General features: G+C 45.0%; 2 protein-coding genes across 6 annotated transcripts in view; one reads left to right on the forward strand and one right to left on the reverse strand.

Moving 5' to 3' along the window:
• LOC128884804 (dorsal-ventral patterning protein Sog) overlaps positions 1-17,636 on the forward strand; it is a 54,521-nt gene extending 36,885 nt beyond the window's left edge. For both annotated transcript variants that reach the window (XM_054138441.1, XM_054138442.1), the window contains exons 4-9: positions 2,673-2,802; positions 9,178-9,243; positions 9,334-11,124; positions 13,136-13,287; positions 13,892-14,215; positions 16,813-17,636. In XM_054138441.1, coding sequence (XP_053994416.1) covers positions 2,673-2,802; positions 9,178-9,243; positions 9,334-11,124; positions 13,136-13,287; positions 13,892-14,215; positions 16,813-17,007 — 2,658 coding nt within the window. In that variant the 3' untranslated portion in view covers positions 17,008-17,636. The remainder of the gene's footprint in view (positions 1-2,672; positions 2,803-9,177; positions 9,244-9,333; positions 11,125-13,135; positions 13,288-13,891; positions 14,216-16,812) is intronic.
• Positions 17,637-20,913: 3,277 nt separating this feature from the next.
• LOC128884805 (alanine--glyoxylate aminotransferase) lies at positions 20,914-25,678 on the reverse strand. Of its 4 annotated transcripts, none has more exons than XR_008459475.1 (8): positions 25,391-25,678; positions 25,048-25,246; positions 24,739-24,939; positions 24,507-24,664; positions 24,195-24,350; positions 23,087-23,434; positions 22,617-22,960; positions 20,914-22,513 (listed from the first exon to the last, which is right to left on the reverse strand). XR_008459475.1 is itself a non-coding variant. In XM_054138443.1 (7 exons), exons 2-7 carry the CDS (start codon positions 25,222-25,224, stop codon positions 22,807-22,809), a joined length of 1,194 nt encoding a protein of 397 aa, XP_053994418.1. In that variant the 5' UTR covers positions 25,225-25,246; positions 25,391-25,678; the 3' UTR covers positions 22,562-22,806. The 4 variants fall into 4 exon arrangements, 2 of the variants coding, with proteins under 2 accessions (XP_053994418.1, XP_053994419.1); XR_008459474.1 differs by having other exon boundaries at positions 22,604-22,960; XM_054138443.1 differs by lacking the exon at positions 20,914-22,513 and having other exon boundaries at positions 22,562-22,960.
• Positions 25,679-26,007: the final 329 nt, after the last annotated feature.

Below are 26,007 nucleotides of genomic sequence, written 5' to 3' on the forward strand. Positions count from 1 at the left end.
TCTCTCTCCTTCTCTCTCCTTCTCTCTCCTTCTCTCTCCTTCTCTCTGGTATCGCGGAACGGGAAAAATTGTTTGCCGAATGAAAACTAACAGTGGTGATAAATATAAATTAATCGCAATGGTAAAAATGAAAAACGATAAGAAGTAAAATAGCAGGAAAAAAGGCTTTACGGTGAATATAAATTAATTAAAGATAAGCAAAGAAAACGGAGTTACAAGGAAAGGAATGAACGAGGAACGTAGACTAACGGAAAACGAACAAGTACGATGATATTTAGCAGCGCCGCTAGTTTGCGTGCTCGCCGTGCGCCGAGACGGTTGCGATGGCCAGACTTGTTACAGGCAAACACGTAAGAACCGTAGCCACTCAAGGACGGAGTTTACGAAGATTGGCTAAATTAAAGTCCATTAGGTCCGTCCGAGCGGACGATAAATGCAAACGCAAACGACGGAGCCCGTTACTACGCTAGAGAATATCAATTGAACCGCGTAACAACGGGGGCTTCGAATCGTTTTATGATTGACCTCGAATTTATTTCCACATACTTCGTCCCACAATTAAACCGTTCCACGGGTCGTGCTATTAACCCGATGTTACTAACCCCTCGGTGACTCGGCCAGACTGACTTCTGGTTCCCATAAACCGTTGTTTATCGTTCTCGTTTGTTAACACCGCGCCGTCGGATGATACATATCTCCGCATTCCAGTTGAATAATATAGTACGGAGACGCGCGATATCGGAGTAGTCGTGTACCCTTCGAGTAGAATCGATAAAAAGTGGTCAGTTTCAAAAACGCGTATGCTTGGATGGACTACGATCTTCGGTATTGGACGCAAAAAGGGGAAGAGGAAGAAAGGTGAATGGCGGGAAAAAGAACGAACGCGGATATCGCGTGGGAGGTGTCGGTAGGTTTTGTGTAATAAGATGAGTATCTTTAATAGTCGGGCCGATACGAGTCGTGGGCATCGAAAACACCCTCCCCATTCGTAACCACCTTACATCGGCGTCCCTTTTCAACGTCGCCGAGATATCCTGCACGAGTGGGTGCGAACGAAATCTCGACATGATCTTCGTTTAACGGTGCTTTTGTTCCTGTGTCGGATGAAAGGTGTTTCGCGCGATTAAAATCTGGATTCGTCGTGCGTTAATTAAACTTTTCGTTTGGAACGTTTCCAGGGGAACGAACGGTTTCTCACGATTAAGGTCTGTCGGTGCAACGACATCCCTCAAAAAATGGATCGTTATCGATAGCTACTCTTTAACTCGAATGGTATAGTTTGAGGTTCGTTGAACCAGAATACGACATTAGGCCAACGCCTTTCGTCGAGAAAGTCCGAAAGATAGTCGTTGAACGGAGCTAATCCGAAGTATGAAAATTCCGTAATTTTTTCAAAGTTTTCATGTATTCGTCAAACCTGCCGCCGACTGTGTCCAAGTAAAAAATGTCTGAAAAAGCGGCACCTTTCGAAAGTAAAAGAGCCCGTTAAACTGAGAGTGGCGTAAGATTATCCGACGGACACGCGTCGACCACTCGATAAATATCCAACTTTACAGCAGATTTGCGGCGCCTAGCCTGTCCGTTGGTGTGAAAAGCCAATCTCGTGAAATTCTTTCGCGACGGTCGCTTGCCGACTAAGGGTCAGAAATAAGGGATCGTAGACGCCGGGCCGAACGGAGGTTTCCAGTTACCAGTTACAACAGCTCGAAGAGCAGAAATTAAGTTTACGGTTTTATAGAGTTGCATGGCATTCCTGAAACGCGCAACGCGTCTCGTTCGATAGTGATACGCGTGCTGAACAAAAATGAATGAATAAAAAGGAAACCGAAGAACGAGAAAAGACCGGCGAGCCAGTCGAACACGTTAAATTTCGAATTGCACGAGAAACGGGGCGGCAGAAGTAAATTTTGCGTTTCAAGAGGCACCGATTGTTCGCGAGGCGGTTAAAGCGGGAGATACTTTTAGGCTTTGGGTGACGATGCACGACTCGATAATTTGCGAGAGACACGTTTCGCGACACGTTTCGTTCGTGTTGCTTTTCAAAGATATTTCAGTACCTAGGTCTAGTGTATATATATAGTAAAGAACTACACCGGTAAGTAAAACGTTCCGAAGGCGAAACAGCACACGGCGGAAACGACAAATGTATGGTGGAAAGTGGCGTTCCGCAAAGTCAGGAAATATGAATATATAAGACGTACCGTGTATGCCGCACGCATCGATAACGGGCTCCGTTGACCGTGGTTTTAGAATAATTATAGGGGGCAGGTCGGCGATCATTTTTCACGATCGATCGTGTTAGAAAGTTGGCGACCAACAGAGACATTAAATAATAATTTATATTACACGGAGTATTGTAAATCGTGTCGTGGATAAAGCCACCATCGACCGTGATAAACGAGTTCTTTGTGATCAATAACACCTACCAATTACTTGCCAATGGATTTATCGCGTGACCGCGTATGTAAACGTTACAACTATCGCCAACGATGCGTAAACGAGTGATAAACATGTGAGCGCGTTACAAGACTCGAAGATATTGCTGGAAACGGTGCTCGCTAATCGCCGTTTTACCAACTTTTGCAAACGCTGCTCTCTTCGCAATTTTCATTTAATTTTCGCGCTAATGTTTCCAGTTGTGTTTCACACGCGGCACGAAATTCTATTTTCAGGTGCAAAAGAAACGGCGTATCGTGGCGAGGGTTCATTGTCGTAACATCAAGAACGAGTGCCCGAAGTTGACGTGCGACGAGCCTGTTTTGCTTCCTGGTCGGTGCTGCAAGTCCTGTCCAGGAGATTTCAGTGAGTAGTTGACACTTTATTTTAACGAAGCACGTTGCAAGTTGTAGCCCATCCAAGAACATCGCGCGTTTCGTTAACGTTCTCGATCAAAGTTTAATATTTCGAACGAGTGATCTTGTTGCGTTTGTGCGTATTGCAATAGCGAAAATTCCCCTCGTAGTGGTACACTTGAAACGTGTTTGCACCCATAGAAACGTTGCTTTCGCTATCTCCTATCTCGTTTTAAGACCGAAGAAGAAAAACGTCTAGAACTGCGCGGCGGGCACGCGTCGACTAATATGTCGATAAATACTGTTGGACGCGGCTTACACCTGTAAGAAACGCACAGAATGCCGCGGAGGAAATAGGACACGCGTCGGTGGAAACATGACAATGTGTCCGAGATAAGGAGGTTGACGTCATTGGATGTTGGGATTCGAGCTTCGCGACAATCGTTAACGCACCTTCCACGCGGTGTATCCGTTTCACCGTGAACGCGTAAACCGTGACCGTACCGTTCTTATTCGCAACATATAATCCAATTTCATTTCTTACGGATCTCTCGTTTAGAGTTAATCCTGTTACGGTCCAGACTTTCGCGAACGCGATACACTTGGGTCGAGCCTCGCTCGACATAGGACCGCGAAGGGTTAGAGCGGTGAAAAACAAGCGTTAAAGCGACTAGTCCAGTTATCGGGAGCGAGCTTATGACAGTCTCGTGGCTCGTAAACATCACCAAAGGATATAGACGCAACGTATCGGGCCTGGAAGCATTAATGAGAGTCAAGTGGCTTGCATAAATCATTTATCAACGATCACCGCCTCTATATCCATGTCCATATCTTTCTCTTTACCGGTTTCTACGGGATCATTTTTCTCCGTCTCTGTCGGCCGATCGACCGATCGCTAATCGTACTTGCAATCCCATGTAATCACGGTTGAGCGTTATCGCCGGAACCCTTACTTTTATTATCGCCTCGATGCTCGAGTGCACCTATTAACGGATTAACGGTTCGATACGATAGAACAGGGATGAACGCGTTCGAATAATTTTCTAATCGATACAGGCGTGAGTTTTTATAAAATACGATACTCGATTCGTTTCTTTTCTATCCGAGAATCGAGCTTGTTTCTGTTGACAATCTTTGTGTCGGCTGTGGTGGTGATCTCTATACACGGTTAGGCAAAATTATATCTAGGAAATTCTCTCTGGTCCGTTATCTGTGTACCGAATATAGAGTACGTATTATCTCGCAGATGTGCAACTTTCACTGGTAAGGTGCGGGGCCGAATTCTACCGTACGTTCGCTCGACTTCTCTCTTCCTCTCTCCTATGCGTTTCCTTCTCTCTCGGTCGACCGATTTCTATATAGCCGTTAATCGGCGTAGAATGCGGATGGAATAAACGAAATGGTCAGAATAGTTGCGCCCATTCCTACGTGCTTTTAAGTGGAAATGCAAGGAGCAGCGAAAAATGAAGGCCGAGGATTTAGCACTGTCTCGCGAACGGCGCTTTAGCTTTAACCTAGCAACGCGCAGGAGGTACATCGTGCATGGACAGAGGTATACGTATAGATGGTAGGCGGGGCCGTTTAACAGTCGACCATAAATTCGCCATGGACCACACCATTTGGTCGATTTAATAAAGTATACTTCTCTCGGGTCACTGGTCGGAGTATATGTATACACGGTATTTTCATAGGTTGCCTTTAACCCGTTTGCCTCGTAAACCTTGTTTTTCGGTATATTTTCGCACCAAGTTTTGTCGTACAATTATTTGCCACAGTCAAACATGTAAAACGAGACATTCTACAAACTTGAGCAGAATCGTAAGAAACGTACTTGTCCCCGAGAAAATTGCACCGCGATTAGATGGATATTACTATGATAATGGTATGACGTTTAGTTGGTCATGATCGTGAGGCAACCGATACAGTCACGAGCTCGTGCAAAAAAAGTCCAAGTTGAAAAAACCTAATCCGAGAAACACGCACCCAGACGCCAGGAATCCTACATTTTATTTACGAATAAGGGAGCCGGTGCCACCTTTTACGAGCTTTTTCTACAATGCGGTCGAGGACTGACGTCGTTACCGACTGGCATGATGAAATAGCGTTGCAATTAAACGACCGGATAAAAAATACGTATACAAGATGTTCCTTCTAAGTCGATCGTTTATTTTGTTTTTATTATGGACGCAGAAATTATCATAACGCTTTGTCCACTCGAACGACTCGATGGTTAAACGAGATACGATAAACCAAGTCGGCCTTTAAATAGACGCATTTTTGTCTGATCTCTAAACGCGTTTGATCTTTTCACAACTTTGTTGTCTCCGTACGAGAAACTCGTATCGAACGATTCGCGTAAACATTTGGTTGACGACAAGATTATTTAAATTTTTGTTAACGGAATATCGTATAGAGTTTTGCTGTTCGATAGACACGGAATAAATTTCTACGCGTAACGTAATCTACCCGTAAAAGAATCGAAAAAAAGGTATGTATAGCGCGATCCTTGGTTGGAGACACCCTGTATGCAGAGCGTGGGGAAAGATACCGCGGCGCTATTCACTTTTGCAACGCGGGCAAGCACAATTTATTGGTTACTTAGAATCAATTAGCGAACTCGCATTTATTACCCGTGGACAAGTCTCCGCTGTCATTGTCCGCGCGCTTTCTACTTCCATTCGGGGCGCGCGAGATTTCTTTATCGCGTCCCCGTGGAAAGCCTGCGCGCCGCCTCAAGTGCGCGCCACTCGGATCTCTCTGGCATTTTATTGCACACTTTTTTTCCCCGTATTAATTCTCGCAATCTCGTGAATGAGAATTGCCAGCTATCGAGCGAAGGAGAAATGTCATCGGATTTCATCTCCCGTTAATCATCGCTCGCGCACAAACCTGTCAGACCGTTTCTACCACTGACGGGAAGATGACTGGTCGACGATAAATCATACGGCACGGTTGGATGAGAAGAAAAAAAAATCCATTTAAATTGCGCTCGGTTCGTTGTTCGCGGTAACGCGACGATAAATTGTAGATTTTCGTGATTTATCGTTAGAAAGAAACCGGGCATATTTTACTCGAAACGAATACTAGAAATAATCGTTTTCGGACCGTTGTTTTCGGTACAGTTGCTCGGAAATAAAAATAATATCGATTCGTTCCAAGTAGGAGCTCTTTCAAACAACGAATTATTGACGAATACTTTTCCTCCGGTATATTCAATTACGGTCTGGAAATGGAAAGTAAAAATAATAATATTAGCAGACGGTGCCGCGTAATTCTCAAGTTTATCGGTAATTGGAGAAACCGTAGTTACCACGCCGACGGTGTCCCGTAAATCGTAGCGGTGCGCGATAGCTCGGATAGCGCTACTCGATATTCAATTACGCGTGAACGTCGCGTTCCTTGCGTAGATTAGCAATCGAAAGGCGAACCATCTCCCGTAAATATTTAGAACGCTGTACGCGTTGGCGAACTCCTACTCGACTGGAAATTCTGATTCTGCTCTCGTAAGTAGGATTAACACCTTTCGCCGAGTGCAAATATTGACATAAATCCGCGATTCAAGGTCAGAGATCCCTCGCTTCGCGAGCGAACCTTTTCCCCGATGACAAGAGAAATTTCATTCTAGCCCTCCTTCGAGCGAGACAACGTGGTCAGATAAGCGACCGTGAGAGACACCGAATTACCCGTACTAGATTCGAGAGGGTTAGCGGAGGATCCGTGGAAAAAAGAGTCGATGATAGAGAAACGGTAGAGACAAACGCGAGATGAATGATGGAAAGAGAGGGAGCTCGATAGAAGAAGCGTGCGAGCGAAAGGAACGAAGAGGAGCGGAAGGTTGATGGGAGAGCGTCGGAAAGGGGGTGGGAGAGGTCGGGCGCCACGGTTTAGCGCCATGGCGCCGGCTATATTACCGCATGGCGTCACTTCGATTAAGCCGTGCAATCTAAATGTAAATATTAGCATACGTAATGATCGGGCATAACGCTACGCGCGGGAATGAGAATAGACGAGGAGCCCCGGCCGCAGAGAGGGTTTGGGAAGGTCGCGGGGGAAGCGTGGGAGAAAAAGTTTGTTTCTTTTCGCAAGCCATTCCTCTACCGACGTGGCCCACAACCGTCGTCGTTTTATCGTCTTTTCCGTCATTTCTTATCGCCCGCCTCGGCTTTTATCGTCCGCTGCCTTTTCGTTGCTAATTTCGCGTCCGTTCTCCTCTAGCGCTCTTTCTTCCGAAAATTTTAGCACGATTTACGAAATAAAATTATGTTTCGTGTCGAGCAAATGAAATTTCGTTTGAATAATCGTTCGATCGAATGAACCTTGCGCGATAAATCGCCACGCAGAGTTTATATTCGTCGTCTGTTATTCGAATAAAATTCCAGCCATCTCTGTCTGGCAGGCTTGTTGCCCCCCCGCTGATGGAAGATGAAGCCGCCAGCGCGTTTCTCTTTCACGTACCGCGATGAGAAACTGCGACCCGCGAGCCCCTCGATTGGACTGTCGCATCGATTCTCATCGGCTCGAATGACGGCTGGACTCGTTCTGGATACCCCGCATCCCTCCCCCTTTGCCGGTTAGACGATGTCACCTTGCGTTAAAATAAGCGACTACTCTGACCAACTATTCCCAAAAATTTACCTGTTCCTTCGGGGTGTGGCAGGGGGAGAAGGTATACGCGTCAAGTTCGGTGGGAACGCGGTGAGTTTAACGCGCAGATTTTGGCGCCGTTTTCTCGAACGCGTTTAATCTTGAATAACGACCGTCCTTCGGTCGAGAGCGCCATTTAAAGTGTCGGTCCCCGTGCGAATGCCATTAAACGGCTCCAGGGCTCTTTCTAGTCGCGGCTACTTGTCGTAAAATCACCCATCTACATCCTAGCTCTTTCGCGAATGGCGCGCTATTTTTTTTTGCGATAATCGTTGCAAGATTTGCATTGCTCGTTTCTCTAGAAACGAATAAAAACTTGACGGTAGAAAATCGGAGAATCCGCTAAGAATAGTTTTATACGAGGAGGACAATCGCAGTCTCGCATAAGCAAATTCTTGTTCGTCTTTCGATTCTATTTGTTTGAAAATAAGTGAATTTATCGTTTCTATTGTATCAAACTCAAACCTCCCATCCATAATTCGGCTCACTAGATGGCTACTTCCACTCGTTTCTCGTCAGTTAGCCCGGAACAGTGTACCATTCATCGTAGAATATCGACAAACTCGCGTGTGTATCGGGGCTGGCGTAATTGATCGAAAAGTGCCTTTTCGGCATCTCGTTCGGCTCTCGATGCGCGGCAGATAAAAAACCGAGGCGCCACGGACCACATGGCCTTTTGTCTGGTACACCGAGCGTAATCCATGGAAATTTTAACCTCTCGAGGAACAAAATTTCAATGGATTCTTTTTACTCCGATCGAATATACACGCAAACTTTACTACAAAAAGAAGAAAAAAACCACAGCAAAGAATGTACAACCCGGTACAAAGTTGAGAGGTGCGTTAACCTGCGCCAGCAAGCCATCAGGGTTAAAAGGTGAACACGACGGTCGGAAAGGTGAAACGGCGTCGCGAGTACGGCTGTCACTGGCCCGTACTGTACGTATACCAATTAACGTATCCGTGCGGCTGGACCGGCGCGGTATGCGCCATAAAAGCAACATTCAAAGTAGCGGTGGTTGGCGCCAGCCGCCTCTTTTCCTACCCCACTGGCATTCTTTATGGTCCGTACACACGTCGCGGCTGAATGAGGATCCACGCTCCCCCCTTCCGATCCTTCTTTCTTCTCTCTCCGACGTTTTTCTGACCGCTGCGTTTCCCCGTCTCGCTCACAGCACACTTTGGTCGGTTATTTTTGTTTTAACGTTCGACTCTGGGCACATGGATGCCGCCTTATAATCGATACGCCATCGCGTTGGATATCTTTGAACCTTTCATCGATCCAAATCGAACGCCAGGGATTGCCGAAACTTGCATAGATGCGCGAAGAATTTCGATTTGCGTTAAGTCTTAACAAAAATTCTTACCTACAAGAGAACCACTTCGAAAGCGTTAAGGGGCGAATTTAACGACGAGTTTCTCGGCCAGAGAAGAGTGTCAGCCGCGACGATGGTGCGCGAGCAAACCTCTTGGACCGATTTACGACCTATAAAGACTTTTTTGTGGCCACGCAGCTTCTGCGTCTCGGATGTTCGATCGCGAACGTCGCGTCGTCATTGGCAAAATGATCGAGTACAATTTGGAAAAAGTATTTATAAATACTAAAATAGCCCGACGCGTGATCGTGAAAGCTGTATCAATAAAATTGCAATAATAACGAGTGATTATCGGAATAGTTGGGAAAATATTGTTTTCAAAATCAAATTAAATTACAATTAATTCCAATGGTCGTTTTGTTCCAGGTACGGACATAGTGCAAGACCTTCCGGCGCAGTTGACCTCGGAAGAAGAGGAACGGAGCTTGAAACGTAAGTTACACAAAGGACTTGGCGTCAACCATCAAAAAAACCGTGGCTCGAGTATCCAATTCTCCGACCTAATCACTCGTCCTTTTCTAGACTTTGGGACTCTGTTGACGGGTAGAACGTCTCAAGCGCTGCGTCGCGACGAGCCCACCCCTACGTCCATGTACAACAGCGCCTACAACTATCTGGCGACGGGACGTTTCACTTTCCACCGAAAGAACCTCTACTACTCCTTCTACTTATCGACTGCGACACCTCGTCCACGGAGCATCCAGTTCGTGGACGGGTCGGGCAGCATCTTGGAAGAGCAGACCATCGACCCCATCGGTGGAGTCTATCAAAACGCTACGGGCAAGTTGTGCGGCGTATGGAGACGTGTACCTCGCGATTACAGGAAGCTCCTACGCGAAGAGCGTCTCCACGTATCGTTTATATGGGAACCATCGTCCACCTTGACGGGACAATTGTCCCGTTACCGTGCACTAGCCACGGAACAGTTCTCGTCGCTGCTGGAGCCAACGATGGGGGTGGATCGATCCCTGATGTCAGGCGCAGGGGCCACAGCCATCGTATCGGCATCGTCCGCGTCGGCACCCTCGATCCACGTCTCTCTAGTTTTCAACGGAGTTTTTCTACCCAACGACCTATCGGAAGTACCTCTGATAGTCCAGCTGGAGCACATGGAAAAGGATTACGTTGTGCTTCGCGAGGAGATTATAGTGAAGAAACCGTCGAACGAGCTAAACTTTGGCGAAGTTAGAAGCGCTTTATCCGGAGCCGATCTGCGATTGCTGACGCGCGGCAAGTTGTCCATCAGCATAATGTCGAGAAAAGATCCTCAGGCGTTGCGATTGGCTGGGGTGGTCGGTCCGCGAGCTACTTGCGACATCTACCAAACGCTGCTCCTGTCGGAGACGGCCTCCGCGGCGTCTGGGCTTGCCTGGGCGTTCTTGGACCGCGCGGGTTCGCTTCGTTACGGCGTCCAGCTGATCGGCTTGGAAGAGGAGAATCCTTTGGTAACTCTGGTCGACGAGGGAGGCAAGCGTCGCACGGAGCTGGAGGATCTGACGCCATCGTTGGTAGATGGATTGGCCAATGGATCACTGGATCGTCCCGGTCCTCGGCTTCTCGAGCCTCTGTTCAACGGCGAGCTGTCGGTGGTTGCAGCTTCCCATTTGGGATCTGTGCTGCGAGGACGTCTGCTCCAGAGGCCCGTGGCGGACGCCAGAGACACCACTGCGCCCGTGTTGCTCAGAAGACCGTCGCTGGAACCCGTGTATCCAGGTCCAGTTGGACTGGTTTGGACGGCAGTGGACCTGGACTGTTCTCTGCACTACGAGCTCGAGATCGCTGGCTTTGCGCAAACGTCTAGCAGTCACGAGCTACGAACCTTTCGTTTATACTTGGAGACGATGCCTCTGTTGGCCCAGGGGGCGCCAGTCGCCAGGAGGCTTCTGGAAGAATTCAACGGCTACGTTCTGGAAGGTTCGGTTACAGGCTTGTCACCCGTTGAGTTGTACAGAATCGAGTCGGGTATCGGGTTTCTCGAGGTGACGGACAAGCAGGCCGACAGAGTCCTGAAGGCACCGTTTAAGACGAGGGCGCCGCTCAGCTGTCTTCCGCATTACGCCGATAACGATGTGGCGTCGGTGGTCGCGTACAATCTCCAACCACCCCAGTCGGATATCGAAACGGGGGCCTGCTTTCACGAGACTAGGTTCTACGAGGAGGGCACGCAGTGGACGTCAGGGACGGACCCTTGTTCCATGTGTCATTGTCATCGAGGATTGGCCCAGTGCGACCCGGTGCCCTGTCCGGCGCTCACGTGTCCTCAGGGCAAGCAGCTCAAGCCCCCCGTTGGACACTGTTGTCCCATTTGTTCAGGTATGCAATGCAGCTCATTTTGTTTGTCGTTTACGCTTGAGTCTATCAGTGGCGTTCCTCGTTTAAAACACTGGAATACCTTGTACAAGGGCCGTTAACTCGTTAACCAAGTTTCACCCCGCATTTAGTTTACCCTCGTCTAAACCTGTGGATTACTGTCATCGCCGTTGGTTCTTAAAATTCTTGTTGCAACGTATAACGCGTGCCAAGACCGCAGGATTAATTATCCTTTCCGTTCGACGCGACGGTGTCGCTCGATAAACCCGGGCTGGGGAATTAAGGCAACTGCCTGCGGTTGATATTAAATCCGATTACCCGTGTCACGCTCCGTGAAAGTAATCGCATAGAATTAGCTACGCCTATCTACGGCCAGTTTCAATTACACGACTGTTTATCGGGAGTTACTTCGCGGCGTGTACTTACCTGTCCGTTTTCAGCTGTCATTCCGGCGTGCTGATCGTTTTTGCAGGTGCAATTCGAATAGGATAAAATCGATGCCTGTTATTGCGTTTCTCCACTCGAGGGAGAAAATGTGGTTGAAACGAGATCTCGATCGTTAGCCACCGAATACGTGGTACTCGCGTGACTCACCAACGGACCAGAATCGGGACAGAAGCTTGCTTACGAATACTCGACGATATAACGATAACGCCGGCAACGATCCAACCGTTTCGATTACACTTTTTAACGTACATTTTTGCTCGCAACTTGTTCGTGTTTTTACACCATCCAATTCGTCGTCTAAAATTATAGAAACGCGCGAAATTACACGTTTCGATGCTATTTTCGTTAGATGGCGCCAGAATGTAGCCGACATTAAGGTTTCGGGGTCCCAAAGCGGTGTTTTATTTACAGGGAATGCCCGTTTCAAAGTTATTTACGAACAAAAACAGAAACACGTTGGCAACGATACAATAGAACTTCATAAACTACAAACTTGAAAATTGAACCGTTGCCAACGTACGGCAGACACATTGCGAGCATTCTGTTTCAATTACCTGCGATGACGAAGAGTTAAGATGACGCGCGGTCGAGTCGGCAAACAGCGCGGTGGGGGTAGCGCCATCGATAACCTTGAGAGGTCAATTTATCCCGCCTCGAGTTCTCCGAAGACGCTACACTCGATCTATCGTTGGAAGCCGCGATTTCGTAATAATAAAATTATACCTTGCACCCAAGTTTCCGAGCAGCTCGACTCGCGGCATCCGTAAGACGGCACAGATTTGCACGAACGCGTCGAACGTATCCGCGTCTCTCTAATCTTCCAGGAAATCGGATGGCAACGCACCGGGACGCGCGTTTATCTAAAATTAATTCTCTCGACCGACCGGACTGACGCACCGGTCTGGCAGGACGGCGACCCAAGGACAAGAGACGTCGCGTAAGCGCGAATAAACAACGCAATGGACAGCATAACCGGACGAACGGAACATGTCGGTGAGCGCGCGACGACCGACTCGGCCGATTTAATTAGATACAGTTAAACTTCAATGTATCGCCGGATAGGATCTGCAAGAAAATGACAGATCAGCGCCGGTTCGATACGCGATTCCGTTCGAGACGCGTTTTTCCAGACACGCACGCGAGCGAGCGAGCGACCGGCCGGCCAATCGTGCCCGTGGCGATACGTCTCTATCATTTGAACACGTCGCGTGGAAACGGCGTCTGATTTGTCTGACCGATTAGTCGACTGGGAAACGAGATCTGTAAAAGGAACGCCGCGAACGAAACGAACCGACCGATTTACGATTTCCCCCCGTCGAGCTTCGTGTACAGGATGAATCACGCGACAGAGATGTCTCTTGTTCTTTTTTTTTCTTTTCCTTTTTTTTTTTCTTGCTGAGAATGGACAAGGTTGATCGCTTCGAGAAGATTCAATCTGCACGTGATCGCACTTTTCTGGGAGCTCCGATTGCTTCTAGTGCTTCCCATCAGCTACTGCACCGACACGTCGAAACTTGTTTGGGAATGAACTGTGTTATTAAAAATGTCGTGTAATCTGTGTACCCAGGTCCTGGCATCAACATGAACGGAACGGGGAAGAACGTCAGCTCGATAACGAGGGGTTGCACCCTGGCTGGTCAATTCCATCTGGCTGGAGCGTCCTGGCATCCCTACTTACCTCCAGTAGGATTCGACACTTGCGCGGTCTGCACTTGCGACGTAAGTACCAACAAATTTTCCCCTAACCCAGACGTAACCGAATGCTTCACGTATGTATCTGCAGATTCTTTGTTTACCCCCATACGTTCATTGTCAGTTTCGTAAACGACCTGTATATGAAAGATGAAAAATTCAACCAGACACCGTTGCGCCAGAAGAATGCAGTTGCTCTCCGTCGTGACACTAGGGAGCACAGTCGATCGGCAATCGGTGACAGGCCTTTCTAAACAGATATTGGTAAATTGTTCCAAGTCATGCTTGAAACGCGTTACACAAAGTTGCGTTCATTATCGGAGATAAGCCGTTCGAGTTTGATCTATCGCTTGTCACTTAAATTACGTTCGATCAGGCCTCTGCGCGTATTCCTCTCCATTTGAAACCCAACCACGGGAAAACACGTTTAAATACGTAGATAAATTACCCTTGAACGTACAGGGTGTCCCACGTAACACAATAAGACAACACAGATTCAACAAAACGCCAATAAAATCACAAGTATATATATATATGTGTAATGATATTACGTTGATAGAATTTACATTTATCCAAAAACAACTCGCGCACACGTTAAGAAAGCTCAAGCTGGTTCCCATTTATCTTGCAGACGGTCACGCTGGAGGTGAAGTGTCCACGAGTGCAGTGCCCGCCATTGGACTGCGACGAGAAGCTCGCCTTCAGACCGAGCAAGAAAGCCTGCTGCAGACAATGTCCCGCGACGACGCCCAGCACCTTGAACGCCGCCGTCACCGGCGACACGACGCGCTTGCCGCGGGACCAGGCGGCGCCCTCTACGAAGCGCACCGCCGAAGAGATCCTGGCTTCCGGCGGTTGCAGGAATCCACTCGGTGGCCCCTACGAAAACGGGATGGAGTGGCATCCACGCGTCCACTCGCACGGCGAGATGAAATGCGTAAAGTGCAGGTGCAAGGTGAGAACCACTGACGTTTTACGTTTAGAAACGGGATTAACCTCGTCGTTGTACTCACCGTCGATTCCGGTATATTTATTTTATTTGATCTGCCGACGAACGATTCCATCATTCGAAATATGAGTAGATGTGAAATTCGTCGGAGTCAAGTACACGGTATGCACCTATGATAGTATCAGCAGAGTCATTTGCTGCGTTATAGTCTGCTGCAACATTGCGGTCGAGTCGAGTTGTCAGGTTTTATTAACGTGACTCGCAGAAATTGAAAGTGTACTCGTAGGATGACTGGTGTTACTTCGCACAAGTGAATCCTGAGATTCCAAGCCAAGTTAGTACTAGACCTTCGACACACGAATCCCTGCAACAGAGTTGGCGCTACTTTGTACAACCTACGAGTTAAGGTGGCGGAGATATTGCAGCAATGAGCGTATCGAATATACTTTGCGGTCACGGGCAAATTTATACGACTCGGAGAAGATACACCGTGCGTTAGGTATAATATAAAGAAAAGGTGCGAATTCTTGTTCCCCCCATCGCAATGTCAGAAATAGTAGCGCAAATTACAGTCGAGCGTGGCGTACCTTTGAAAGTGTCAGAGTGATGTACAACGATGTTCTTACACCGCGCGGGTTGGAACAAATAGCGGAGATTAGCGTCGTTTGTAATTGTAGGACTGGGATAGGTCGCACTAGCGAAAGGAAACAGGGAAAATATACGGGACAATTTGTTATTATTATTGGTATTATTAGGTAAACGTGTAGCGTCGTACGAAGGATATCCTTGCGAGGAGATACAGCCAGGGACTGCTTCGCAACCTAGCCGTCTATTTATTTGCCAAGTTTCGTAAAAACTTGTGGATCCGAGGATCGTGGATTCAAATCTCCGTGTCTTATTTTTCGTTTAGACTCCCTACACCATCGACGAAAGAGGCGTTTAAAGCGGGCGACCGAAATCGACCGCCAACTTCGAGCCGCGCTAATGGATCACTTCTGGCGCTGCTTAGACACAAAGCGGCTTTCATTGGCCGCGGTACCGTTGAGAACTAGTAGCGCGAGATTGTCACGGTACTCTACTCGGCAAGCGCGACAATTTCCGGTTTACACGATCGTTCTTAACCCCCTCGTCGCGTCGGTCGCATTCCACTCGTGCCTGAAGTTACCGGCCGACACAATCCAGAAGACACACGTCTTCACTAACTCCGCCAACTATTTCTTATTAGAACGAACCGCGAACTACGATTGACAAGTAGCGACAGCTGTCAGAGTATTCCAGAAAATAGTTTAAACTTGAATTAAAGGGGATGTCCGAATGCACAAGTTCGATATTAGGAACATCGATTTATCGTCGAGGTGGTGATGTAACCTCTCGAGGGCAAACGGTCTTCGTGGAAGATCTGCCTACGAGGATGGCACAAAGGATCGTCGCTTTTATAGCGTTCCATAAGACGGAGCAACCTGACTCGTTAAGCGACTCGAGTTGACGGCTCGTTAACTCGACATATCCCATGACCTTGGACGACCTTTGCACCAGGCTTGTAGAACACGTTCGAACAAGTGTCGTCCCACCGAGGCTTTAGAAAGGACACGCGAACCCACTCGAAGAAAAAGAATAAAAATCAAATAAAACGAATGCGGCGCCCCTGAAATTTCCTGTATGCGCCCATTCACAAGAAAGCCGTCTCCGGCGCGGCGCGCGGCATCCAACGACACTCTTTACGTCGAACGACTTTTGCCTGGGAACCGGTTTTTCACATTGTTTAAAAGGACAGTAATATTTCTAGTGGACACCGGTTATCGCGACGCTATCTACACTCGGTTGCATATTCTAGCCCCAGCTTCGCTGATTGCCGACTTTTCATTTTTAGGTCAGACACCGCGACTAGACGTTCAACTTTCAGCGTTATTCGACAGGCTTCTTCGAACGGTGTCCCCGCGGAATCGTAAACAGTTAGAAAAACGCAGGATATACAGGGCCATCTTAGCTTCAAACGAACTCGCCGTGACCAACGAGAATCGTCAGGTGTTCGTACTCGTACGAGTCCCTTTTCGTACCGAGCGACGTTTTATCAGTTCAGGTTATCGGCTGTAGTTTAGAGGGCAAGAAAGTCCTCGGGGCGTTTTCGTTGGCGGTTTCATTATTATGCGAAGGTCTCTGGCGAAAAAACAGTCGCGGCTCGCTTTATTTTTGCTCGTTGGCCACATACTCGTTAGAATCACGCTCGGAACAGCCTCGCTACGTTGCCTGGACACGGCCACGCCGTGAGACCTTTAAGGAGAAAACCTTTAACCGGACTCGTTCGCCCGGATCGACCATTAAAAGGGACCATCCATTACGATGAAAATGGAACGCGGCCACGGATCGCATTACGCCTAAGAAAAAGGATCGTTTCGAGTCCTCGAGATCTCGATCTCGGCTCGCAATCGGTTCTCTCTCGTGTCAAGCTCGTACAGTTAGGAGAATGAAAAATCTGGCATAGGTGGACTGATCTTTATTTCGACAAGCGTATAGAATATATTTGAAAATTGAAATATTTGTCATCGAGTCATCGATACGACGCAAGATCTAAAGCGAGCCTTGATCCTGGATTTTGTTTGCAGAATGGCGAGGTCAGGTGCGACAGAAAACGGTGTCCACGGGCGCTCTGCAACTCCATCGTCCATCAGATGAAGCGCGGCGATTACATGGCGGACGCGGACGACTGTTGCACGGTGCAGTGCCGTCGAGCGAGGCGTCATCATCGCAACAATCATCATCCGGGACGGCATTCCGTGACGCCGCGCGAGCTCAGCTGAGTACGGCCCAACGGACGAGCCTCCTCTCCGAACTCTCCTGGTTCACGTGAAAACACGCTTCTGAGCCTTGTTTCGTAGTCGTCGAATTCGCAATCAGCTATTGCTCGTCGTAGTCGTCGTCAGAACACCGAGCCAAGCGACGGACGAACCGTGGAATCGTACGGGGCACAAGAACGCAGCTATAAAATTGCTGCTCAGCAAGTGAAAGAATTGACTTGGCTGAGGGAACAAGTTCCAGAAAATAATGGACTTAGCCAGAGGTAGAGGTTCCGAAGAAGATTCTACTTGGTTAAGGGAAGAGGTTCCAAATCTCGCTCTTTCAGCCGCGTTGGAGGTATGTCGTTTTTGTAGCCCTTATCACCTACCTCGTGGCTTTTTAACCGTTTTACCACGCGTTAAAGTTTAAGTCTTGAACACGGCAATGGGAAAAATTTCCCAAGTCGTTTCTTTCACTTGCCAGATCTTCGAAAACTCACGAGCGAGAAAAGAAAGATACGCTGATTCCAGAGTCTACGAATGATCGGGTAATATGGGTGTCCCAGTTCTAAATCTGGGAGAACGTTTCCTAAAGCACGAAGCGCGCGCCATCTGTGATACGCCGAGCGAATCGAATAACGGAGAGTGGTACGCGTGGTCGAGAAAGTTTGGAAACCCTCTGACGTAGAGACGAACAGTATTCGAGTATCGTTCCAAGTACGATTTCAAAATATCGAGGCCGCTTTTTCACGCGAGTTCAGCGTTATTCTTTGATCGAAATATAGATTAAAATTGTTGCGATAGAGGGTTAAGTATGTCCCTATTTTGGTCCACCGACTATGATCAACGAAAGAGAAAGATTCGTCGCGATGATGGCGCGCGCAGGAAGCCATAAACGATAACAATAAGAATAATACGAGTTAGAGGAAGAGAAGATCGTTCGTCGGATGCTATTCTTATATTCCCGTCGCTTGGTCAGTTGTTCGTTCTAATGTCTGCGGCACCCACAAACCGCGGGACCAGACGTTTATTAATCAATTGGCTCTCATCAACGGTTAAACGGACCGGAAGCCAACCACCGCTCTCTATCTCGAGTGACCTGACACGGTGCGAGACGGCTATTCGGGGCAGAGATGGGGCAGAACCATAATTACTACTTGGTTGAAAATTAAAACGTGAAAATCGTTGATGGTTGAAAAAGGTTAACGATTAAAGAACGATAAGGCTTGAATTTGTATAGATTTTAAATCTTTTTTTTTTTTTTTTTTTTTTACCAAACGACGATTCGGATTATAACTTGAACGTTACTTTTTTATTGGTTATACGAAATTTTTTTTATCTAGATAAAAATTTTGCCCACCTCTGGTTCGTGGAACGGGGAAAAGAAATCGTTGGAGGGGGAAAATGCGCGGGATGAGAGTCGACCAACCCTGAGAGGGATTGGGGGGAGGACAGGAGTTTAGTCGTGTCGATAAACGCAAAGCGTACGTACCCTACCGTACCCACCAACCTCACCAAGTTACCCAGCAACCAAAGAAGACTGAACAACCTCCGATGGTGGCATCAGTTATCATTTGCGCGAATGCTAACGTTTACTATTAAACTCCAACTTATAATTATCCTGATTATTGCGAGTAATTGGATAAGGTTAACGTCACAGACATTATTAATCGTTAATTTACTATCATTCTCGTTGGTCCATTGTTTGTCATCGTCGCCAATCATCGTTATATCATTGTCATTGTCGTTATCATCGTATCTATGATTATTGATAATGTTTCTATTACTATCTTGAATAGTATAAATGTTAGTGCTACTATTGTCGTCGCTATTATCGATACATTGTTAATGGAATCGTCGCGATTGTTATTGTTAATTAGTCGTGCGAACGAGCATAACACCTTGAAACGGTGGTGTATTCGCGTCAACAAACGTTTTTTTTCTCTCTGTTGCCAAGGGAACGACTCTGTTGCATCTTCGTAACTCTTAGAGGAGAGAGAGAGTGGAGGCACTTTTTTTTTTTTTTTTAATTTATAGACGTATTTATTGTCAGATTCTTTAAGTTATTCGATAAAAAACTGGAATTGCGAAATGGCGTAGCAAGCAAATCTCAGGCACTGTGCTAAAATTTACGGTAAGGCACTTTCACGGGAAATGTAATCTTACCTTATAAATGATATTAAACGACACCTTTACATTTTAAAAGAAATGTAACCGAAGAAAACTTCTAAAGCAATATCTATTTTTAGATGAAACAAAATATTCTTGTAAGGTATTTCGTCCCTGTTGGACGATTACAGGGCTTCCCCGAATCTGCTATTTATTACACAACCAATCAGAAATTGACTGATAACATATTTAAGACTTTTTTTCGTTAAATATTCCGAGTATTCTAACATTGTTAGCTACGTCACCGTGCGTCAATGTTGCAAGCAACTTCAGAGGTCGAAACAAAATATGCACTAAATTAATAAGTTAATGCTGATAGTCGCTATCGTTGCGTATGCATCCATAATGCACCACTGGTGCGCGTGTTTGTGTATGTTAAGTGTGCATCAGTTTTTTTTATGCGTATGCGAATCGACGTGAGCGAAACGAGTACATGTAGTAGAATTTTTATAAAGCGCGAAGAACTTTGACGTAGACGAAATAGAGGCGATAAGGGAGAAGAGTATTTTAGCGTTTGTAATTATTGTATTTCTCGTGATTTCGTTTAATTTAGCCAGGCTTGACGGCTCACACTATCTCAGAAAACATTCGCGGATTGGTGTATCTTCAGTTTTTCGTGAGCGCTGTTGTTTCGAATTTGAGTACTTTGTATTTGTCAACGTCTTGTAAACGGAAAAGTCAACGAGGTTAAATGTTTTCGAATACAGTATTCCTTGCCCATTTTTTATTATAATCGCGGATTTTGATTTAACGTGTGTCACTTTGTTTCTCGATCTCTCGATTATAATACTGTATTCGATGCAGTTCACGGCTTGCAGCACGATCAAGTGTCTCGCGGCTATATATCTCTCTGTGCATTTCTTTATTATCTAGTCTAAAAATTCCGAGTATCTTTTCGGGCAATCTTGAGGGAAAATATCGGGGATCCGATCAGCGATGAAAGACGAGAAGGAAAAGGGGATATTACGCGTAGCTGCGGCAGCTGGCAGGCCTGGTTGCTTTTAATCGTTTCTGATACAGTACTTTTTTCGATAAAGTGTATCGCGTAGCATCTCAATTCTTTCTCTGTTAAATATATTTCGAGTCGGTGAAAGTAAATAGTCTTAGAATATTCTGCAACGAGAAATATAAATAGGAATTGAAGCGTGGTCGAATGTTTCGAAAATGTAACGTAGATCTGTAGTTTCTTAAGAATCCATCTTGAATGAAACCAGACACTAGTAAGCGAAACGAGTCGAGAAGTGAAGCAGGGAACAGTTGGGGTTTCGCTACGTGTCACACGATGCCACCCTTTGCGTCGCACAACGTCACGTCTGGGCAATAATGTACTCCGATCCCGGGGCATACACACGTTTCTTCACGGGAGGCGTTGATTCGCTGTTTGCCGTTTATGCCTTTAAAAATCGTGTGCGTACTCTTAGTCAACGCTATTAGAGGTTAGTTATTCGCGTAGTGGCCTTAAACACGATTTTATTGCCAACGTTTTGTACATAAACGCATGTAATACGTAACGGGAATCACGACTACTATTAATGGATTATCAATATTGCGATTATTATTATTATTATTATTATTTTTATTTTTATTATTATGAGTAGTATTTATATATAATTATACTGGATCTTTGAGCGTCGTCAAAGCCGCAGCTTCGACGGCGCTCGTCATCATTAATATTATTCTATTTTATTATTATTACTATTATCATAATATTATTATTATTATTATTATTATTATTATTATCGACATTATATATAAATATTATATTCACGGTTATTTAACACTTGGCCATCAGACGACAACGTGGAAATTGTTATATTATTGAACTTTTAGTTTGGAAACTTCAAAGAATTCGTCGCATACAGTGTATACATAATTTAAGTATAAATATAAATTAGCGTAATTGAACGCCAATATTAACACTTCAATGACCATTGATGTAATAATATGTTCGTTCATGTAGGAAGCTGGAAAAACGTAAAGTGTTAATTAATGTTCATCGCTGATATTGTAAATATGTATTCGTATTTTGTACAGAATCACCGAGAAATATTTTTAAAAAATTTGTAGCAAAACATATCTCGTGGCAGGTTTTTCAAAAATATTTTCTTTCACGCCTCTCTGCTGGCTAAGTGTTAAAAGTCATCCTCCTAAATATGCGCATGTTATATCCATCTCGACGGAGAAGCGCTAACATCGCCGTTGAGAGATATTGTATTGTCCTGAAATGCATTACGCTCGCGTTATTTTTCTTACTCCACTAACTCGCCCGAAACGACGTTACTGAAATCACGTAAATATAAACGGTGCAAATATTAAAATAACGATTGTTGCGACATGCGTCGTATGTATTCGCTCGATACGAGGTTAAAATGATATAATAAGCGAAATATCGATTGTGCCTTGTTAATCGTGACATGTCGGTTAATCCAACGTTGGTAATGCGTTTAACGTCAATTGTAAATGCACGTGTCACAGTCGAAGTGAATTGTACAGCGATTCTAACCTATTAATAGCGAGTCTACACTCTCACTGAAGTTATCGGTGACTCCGAAAGAAATCGTTTATTAGATAGCAATAAATCCACATTTACCAGCGACTGTATTACCTCTCTAGCATCGATGTCTTCCGAGAGAAGCGACAAGTTACATTAGGTGATTAATTATCGACTAATAATGTTTCATGTACAACACGAGACAAGTCTTAAATTTTATATATGTTGAACAAGAATGGATATAGTACGGGGGACACTACGTCTGGTTCCGTACAATGCCAAAACGATTGTCAATTAAATCATAATTAATGATTAATTCGCTGGTACCGTCGTTACTTCAATTTACTTGTGGTAACCGCATTACACGTATGGTTGGGATATGTGTCTTATCATTCGTTGGATATATCAAGCGAGGTAGGGGGGAGAGAGAATGAGGGAATCGAAAGAATGAGAACGAAAGTGAGACTAATCAATTGTTGATATTGCTAATTAATGTAATAAATCGTATAATTGAACGTAAAACGAATAATTATATATTAGAAATAATTGTATGCCGATTTCAGTATTTCCATTAATAAACAGAGATACACTCGACTGAGTCTCGTTTGTGTGACCGGTTTATTGATTGGAACACGCGACTATCAACGATTTTCGCGCATTACGCATTATTTTTCAAACGTTGGCATCGGTTTACGCCTGGCGTTCCGCAACTCGTATCGCTTTGGTGAAAATGATGCTTACCGTGGTTGCACGCGATGTGTCAAAGAAAATTCGCAAAGTAGCTTTTGTTTGAACCATTCGAATCTTTCATGCAGAAATGATTACTGTGGTCAAACAAACGGTATGCTTCTTACATAAATGTGTTATAACCTAAAAAAAAAAGATAAGGAGTAAATGATCCGACTAGACATTTTCCTATTCAAACATTATTGGCTAAAATAAGTCTCGTAGATTAAGTACAAGTAAAGCATACTACATGTTTGATCAGAAATCGCCATTCAATTATTCAACTTATTCGAAAACCCAAGTACAATGGAGTAATAACAATCATTCGGAATATTCAAATGAAGCCAATAATTTATCGTTCAACGATCTCTGTAAACGATGGACATGCGGGACCAAAACTTTGGTTATGGCTAAATAATGCTTGCTGAATTTCTTTTTTATAGTTTGAATCGTAAAGCATGTTGCAGCCCTTCGTCGATAGCACGTAGAACGAGGTCAACTGTTTTAGATGTTGCGTTGCTTCCTAACAAACCTATTCGCAACGCTTTGTCCGTGCTGGGTCCTAGACCTCTGCTGATTTCGACTTTGTACCTGAAAATTGAAAGAAGATACATTGCAATAGAGATCAAGTTGAGGTCTTGGAAGGTCCGTATTTTCATGTAACAAATTCTACACCTAATGCATAGGGTCTACGGTATGCGTGGAAATGCGGCTTACTTGTCCATGGCTCGTTTTACGACGATTTTGTCGTCGACGCCAGGTGGCAGCTCTATAACGGTTATCGTGGATAATTGATACCGTGGAATTTTCACGTTGTTCCGAAGCCCCCGTAATTCGAGACCCTTTCTTAATTTGTCAGCTGCAGCGGCGTGTCTGGACCAAATTGCTGGAAGACCCTCTTCGGCGACTTCCGCCAAGGCCTCGCGTAAACCGTACAGCAGAGTGGTGCTTACCGTGTGATGGTACACGCTTTCTTCGTTTCCAAAACATTTCCAGTAGACGCCGAGGATGCTTATGTCCCAATAGTAGGAGACCGGTCTCGTCACTCTCCCAAACATTTTCTCTCTGTTATAAAAGAAGAAAAAAAAGGTGTAAGGAGATAGCGATGAAATTGCAGGAAGCATTCGCCGACTCCGCCATGGGCGTGGAAAGAAAATTAATGGTAAGGACTTGGTCGTAATAACGTGAAATCAATAATAATAATAGGGAATTTGCGATAACAAGCGTGCAAAAACGTAATTGAACGACAGCACGATTTGAAAGTAAACTGTACGCATTAGTAATCATAATTGCGCTGGATGACATTGCATAACAATGGGAAATTGATGACACGATGAGGTGATAATCGCTTCGCGTAAATACATGCAAACGGGGATTAGATACAATGGTTACGTAATTACGATGGTGTGTAATCGTTATGGGTGAATTGAACACGACTATCGTCATGTTGGGACCATTTTATTGGCGTGAATAGATGAATTAATAAATTATTTAACTAATTATTGCTCTCGAGACGTACACTCTCTCTTATTTTATATGAATTTTCAAGTTTCATAGAAATTCTATCGGCACGAAAATGATTTAGGGAAAGTGGTAGTTAACTTGAAAGCCGCTAGAGTGTCATCGAATAAGAATTCATCGGACGGGGTCATGTTATGATTCACGTAGCATTCAATGGGCCTCGAGTCACCGCTATGACCTCACGAATTCGATTGGTATTCCATGTAGATGACTTAGAATCTCGATTCACAGCCCATTTTCTTTGGTTGTGTGTTGTGGTTAAAAAAAAAAGAGAGAAGAGGCTGTGAGATTGTCGATTACGTACTCTGCCCGTGGACCGAAAGAAACAGGAGCGAGTCCTGCGGGGGCGCCGAGGGCCTTTTGGCTGCCGGCATAAGCTGCATCGATGCCCCAAGAATCCATAAAGAATGGCTCGCCGCCGAGTGATGCAACCGCGTCGACGATCAAAAGGGCATTGTACCTAAGACAAGTTTCCTTTTGGTTCGTAAAATTTTATTTTCGAGTGATCGGTTTTTCAAATAAAAAAAAAAGCTTTATGTACGATAGACGGTAATTAATCTTCTTTTGATTTTTAATAAGCTAAACTATCGAAGCAATAAAAAAACAGAACTCATACCTGTGAACAAGCTCTCCGAAACCTTCCAATGGCTGTTTCACGCCCGTAGACGATTCAGCGTGGACCATAAAAACCACCACGGGTCTGTATCTCTCCAAGGCGGCTTCCAATTCGTTCAACGTAACAGCCTCGTTTTGATTTGGTATTATCAACTGAACCTGCAATTTAAAATTCGTAATTCTCAGAAATTAAACTATGATATACGGATTTTTTGCAAAATTCTACCACTTACGCGTGCCCCGAGTCGTCTAGACATGTCAGCGGCGCGTTCACCCCAGATTCCAATTTGGACAACGACTATAGTGTCATTGGGTTCGAGTAAATTTCCTAAGCACGCTTCCATACCGCCATGACCTGAACCACTCAATACCAAAGTGAGTCTGTTTTTAGTTTGGAATACGTATTGGAGACCAGCTTTAATTTCATCTATCAACTAAGTATAAAACAAGAATATATTTATATATCAGGCACAGAAATAATAATCACTCCACATTTATCCGGAAATGTAACTTTTCATGTAGAATTAAAGCGAACCGATTACCTGACCAACTTCGAGGTTAAGATTACCGAGAACTTGATTCTGTAAGCTCTGAAGAACTCGCATCGAGCAATTAGTTGGTCCCGGACCCGTTAACGTTTTTACCGGTAACTGCAGTTTAGCTTTCAGCTCCTTGGGTGGTAGCTTCCGAACAGCTAACTGGTCCCATTCGCAACTCATCGTCCCTTTTTTATTTTCTTACCTGAAACGAAAGAAAATTTTATAATCGCGAAAAATTTCAAAAAATTTCTTCCTCCGAAAAATACACCAGAGACAATTGAATTTCACGCAAAAAAGTTGAACCATTACCGGTGCTTTAACTTGTGTAAACTTGTCACTCACATACCTAAGGTTGCACTGTACGGTTGTCCGAAGTTGGTATTATCATCAAATGATTCTGTCTTGACAATTAGCACGCGCTATTGCGCATAAATTACGCGCAATTAAATCCACGTAGATCAAAGTACTTTTTCTTATTATAATTTTTACTGTAATCGTAGTATAATTCGATTTGTTATTTTATTTTTTCTAAAAACTGTCGAACGTCGAGTTAGTTAACAAGGAATTTCATCGCCGTATGAAAGATGAACAAAGTGGTAAAACGTTATTAATTTGTGGAGAGAACGAGAGCACAAAGAAATCTCTTTATTGAAAGACCGAAATAGCTTGATAAGTCATTGCGTCCTGATAACCTTCTGGACCCTCTCGACTTACGTAAACGCGGAAAAAGCCTATAACTATCGACGAGTATAGAAAATACTTGAATAAACGTAGACTATCTAAAGGGGACAGAAGTTTGTCTCGGCGATAGAATAATTAGGAGCATCGTTGTATTTGCAATTTTTCTATTCGACGATTACCATACAATTTGTTCGCGGTTTAATTTATGCGAAATGCGTAAGCGTGGGTATAAAGTGATCTATGCGGTTCTTGTTTCTGGCAAGAACAAATTCTTTGACGCGT

The sequence above is a fragment of the Hylaeus volcanicus genome, chromosome 2, assembly GCF_026283585.1.
Source record: "Hylaeus volcanicus isolate JK05 chromosome 2, UHH_iyHylVolc1.0_haploid, whole genome shotgun sequence".
Lineage (NCBI taxonomy): Eukaryota > Metazoa > Arthropoda > Insecta > Hymenoptera > Colletidae > Hylaeus > Hylaeus volcanicus.

Excerpts from the sequence above, each read along its gene's own strand:
- LOC128884805 (XM_054138443.1), bottom strand. The coding sequence starts at position 25,224 with ATGAGTTGCGAATGGGACCAGTTAGCTGTTCGGAAGCTACCACCCAAG. Across the intron at positions 24,665-24,738 it reads CTAGACGACTCGGGGCACGC|GTTCAGTTGATAATACCAAA; the intron begins GTAAGTGGTAGA and ends TTTAAATTGCAG. Across the intron at positions 24,351-24,506 it reads TTCGGAGAGCTTGTTCACAG|GTACAATGCCCTTTTGATCG; the intron begins GTATGAGTTCTG and ends AACTTGTCTTAG.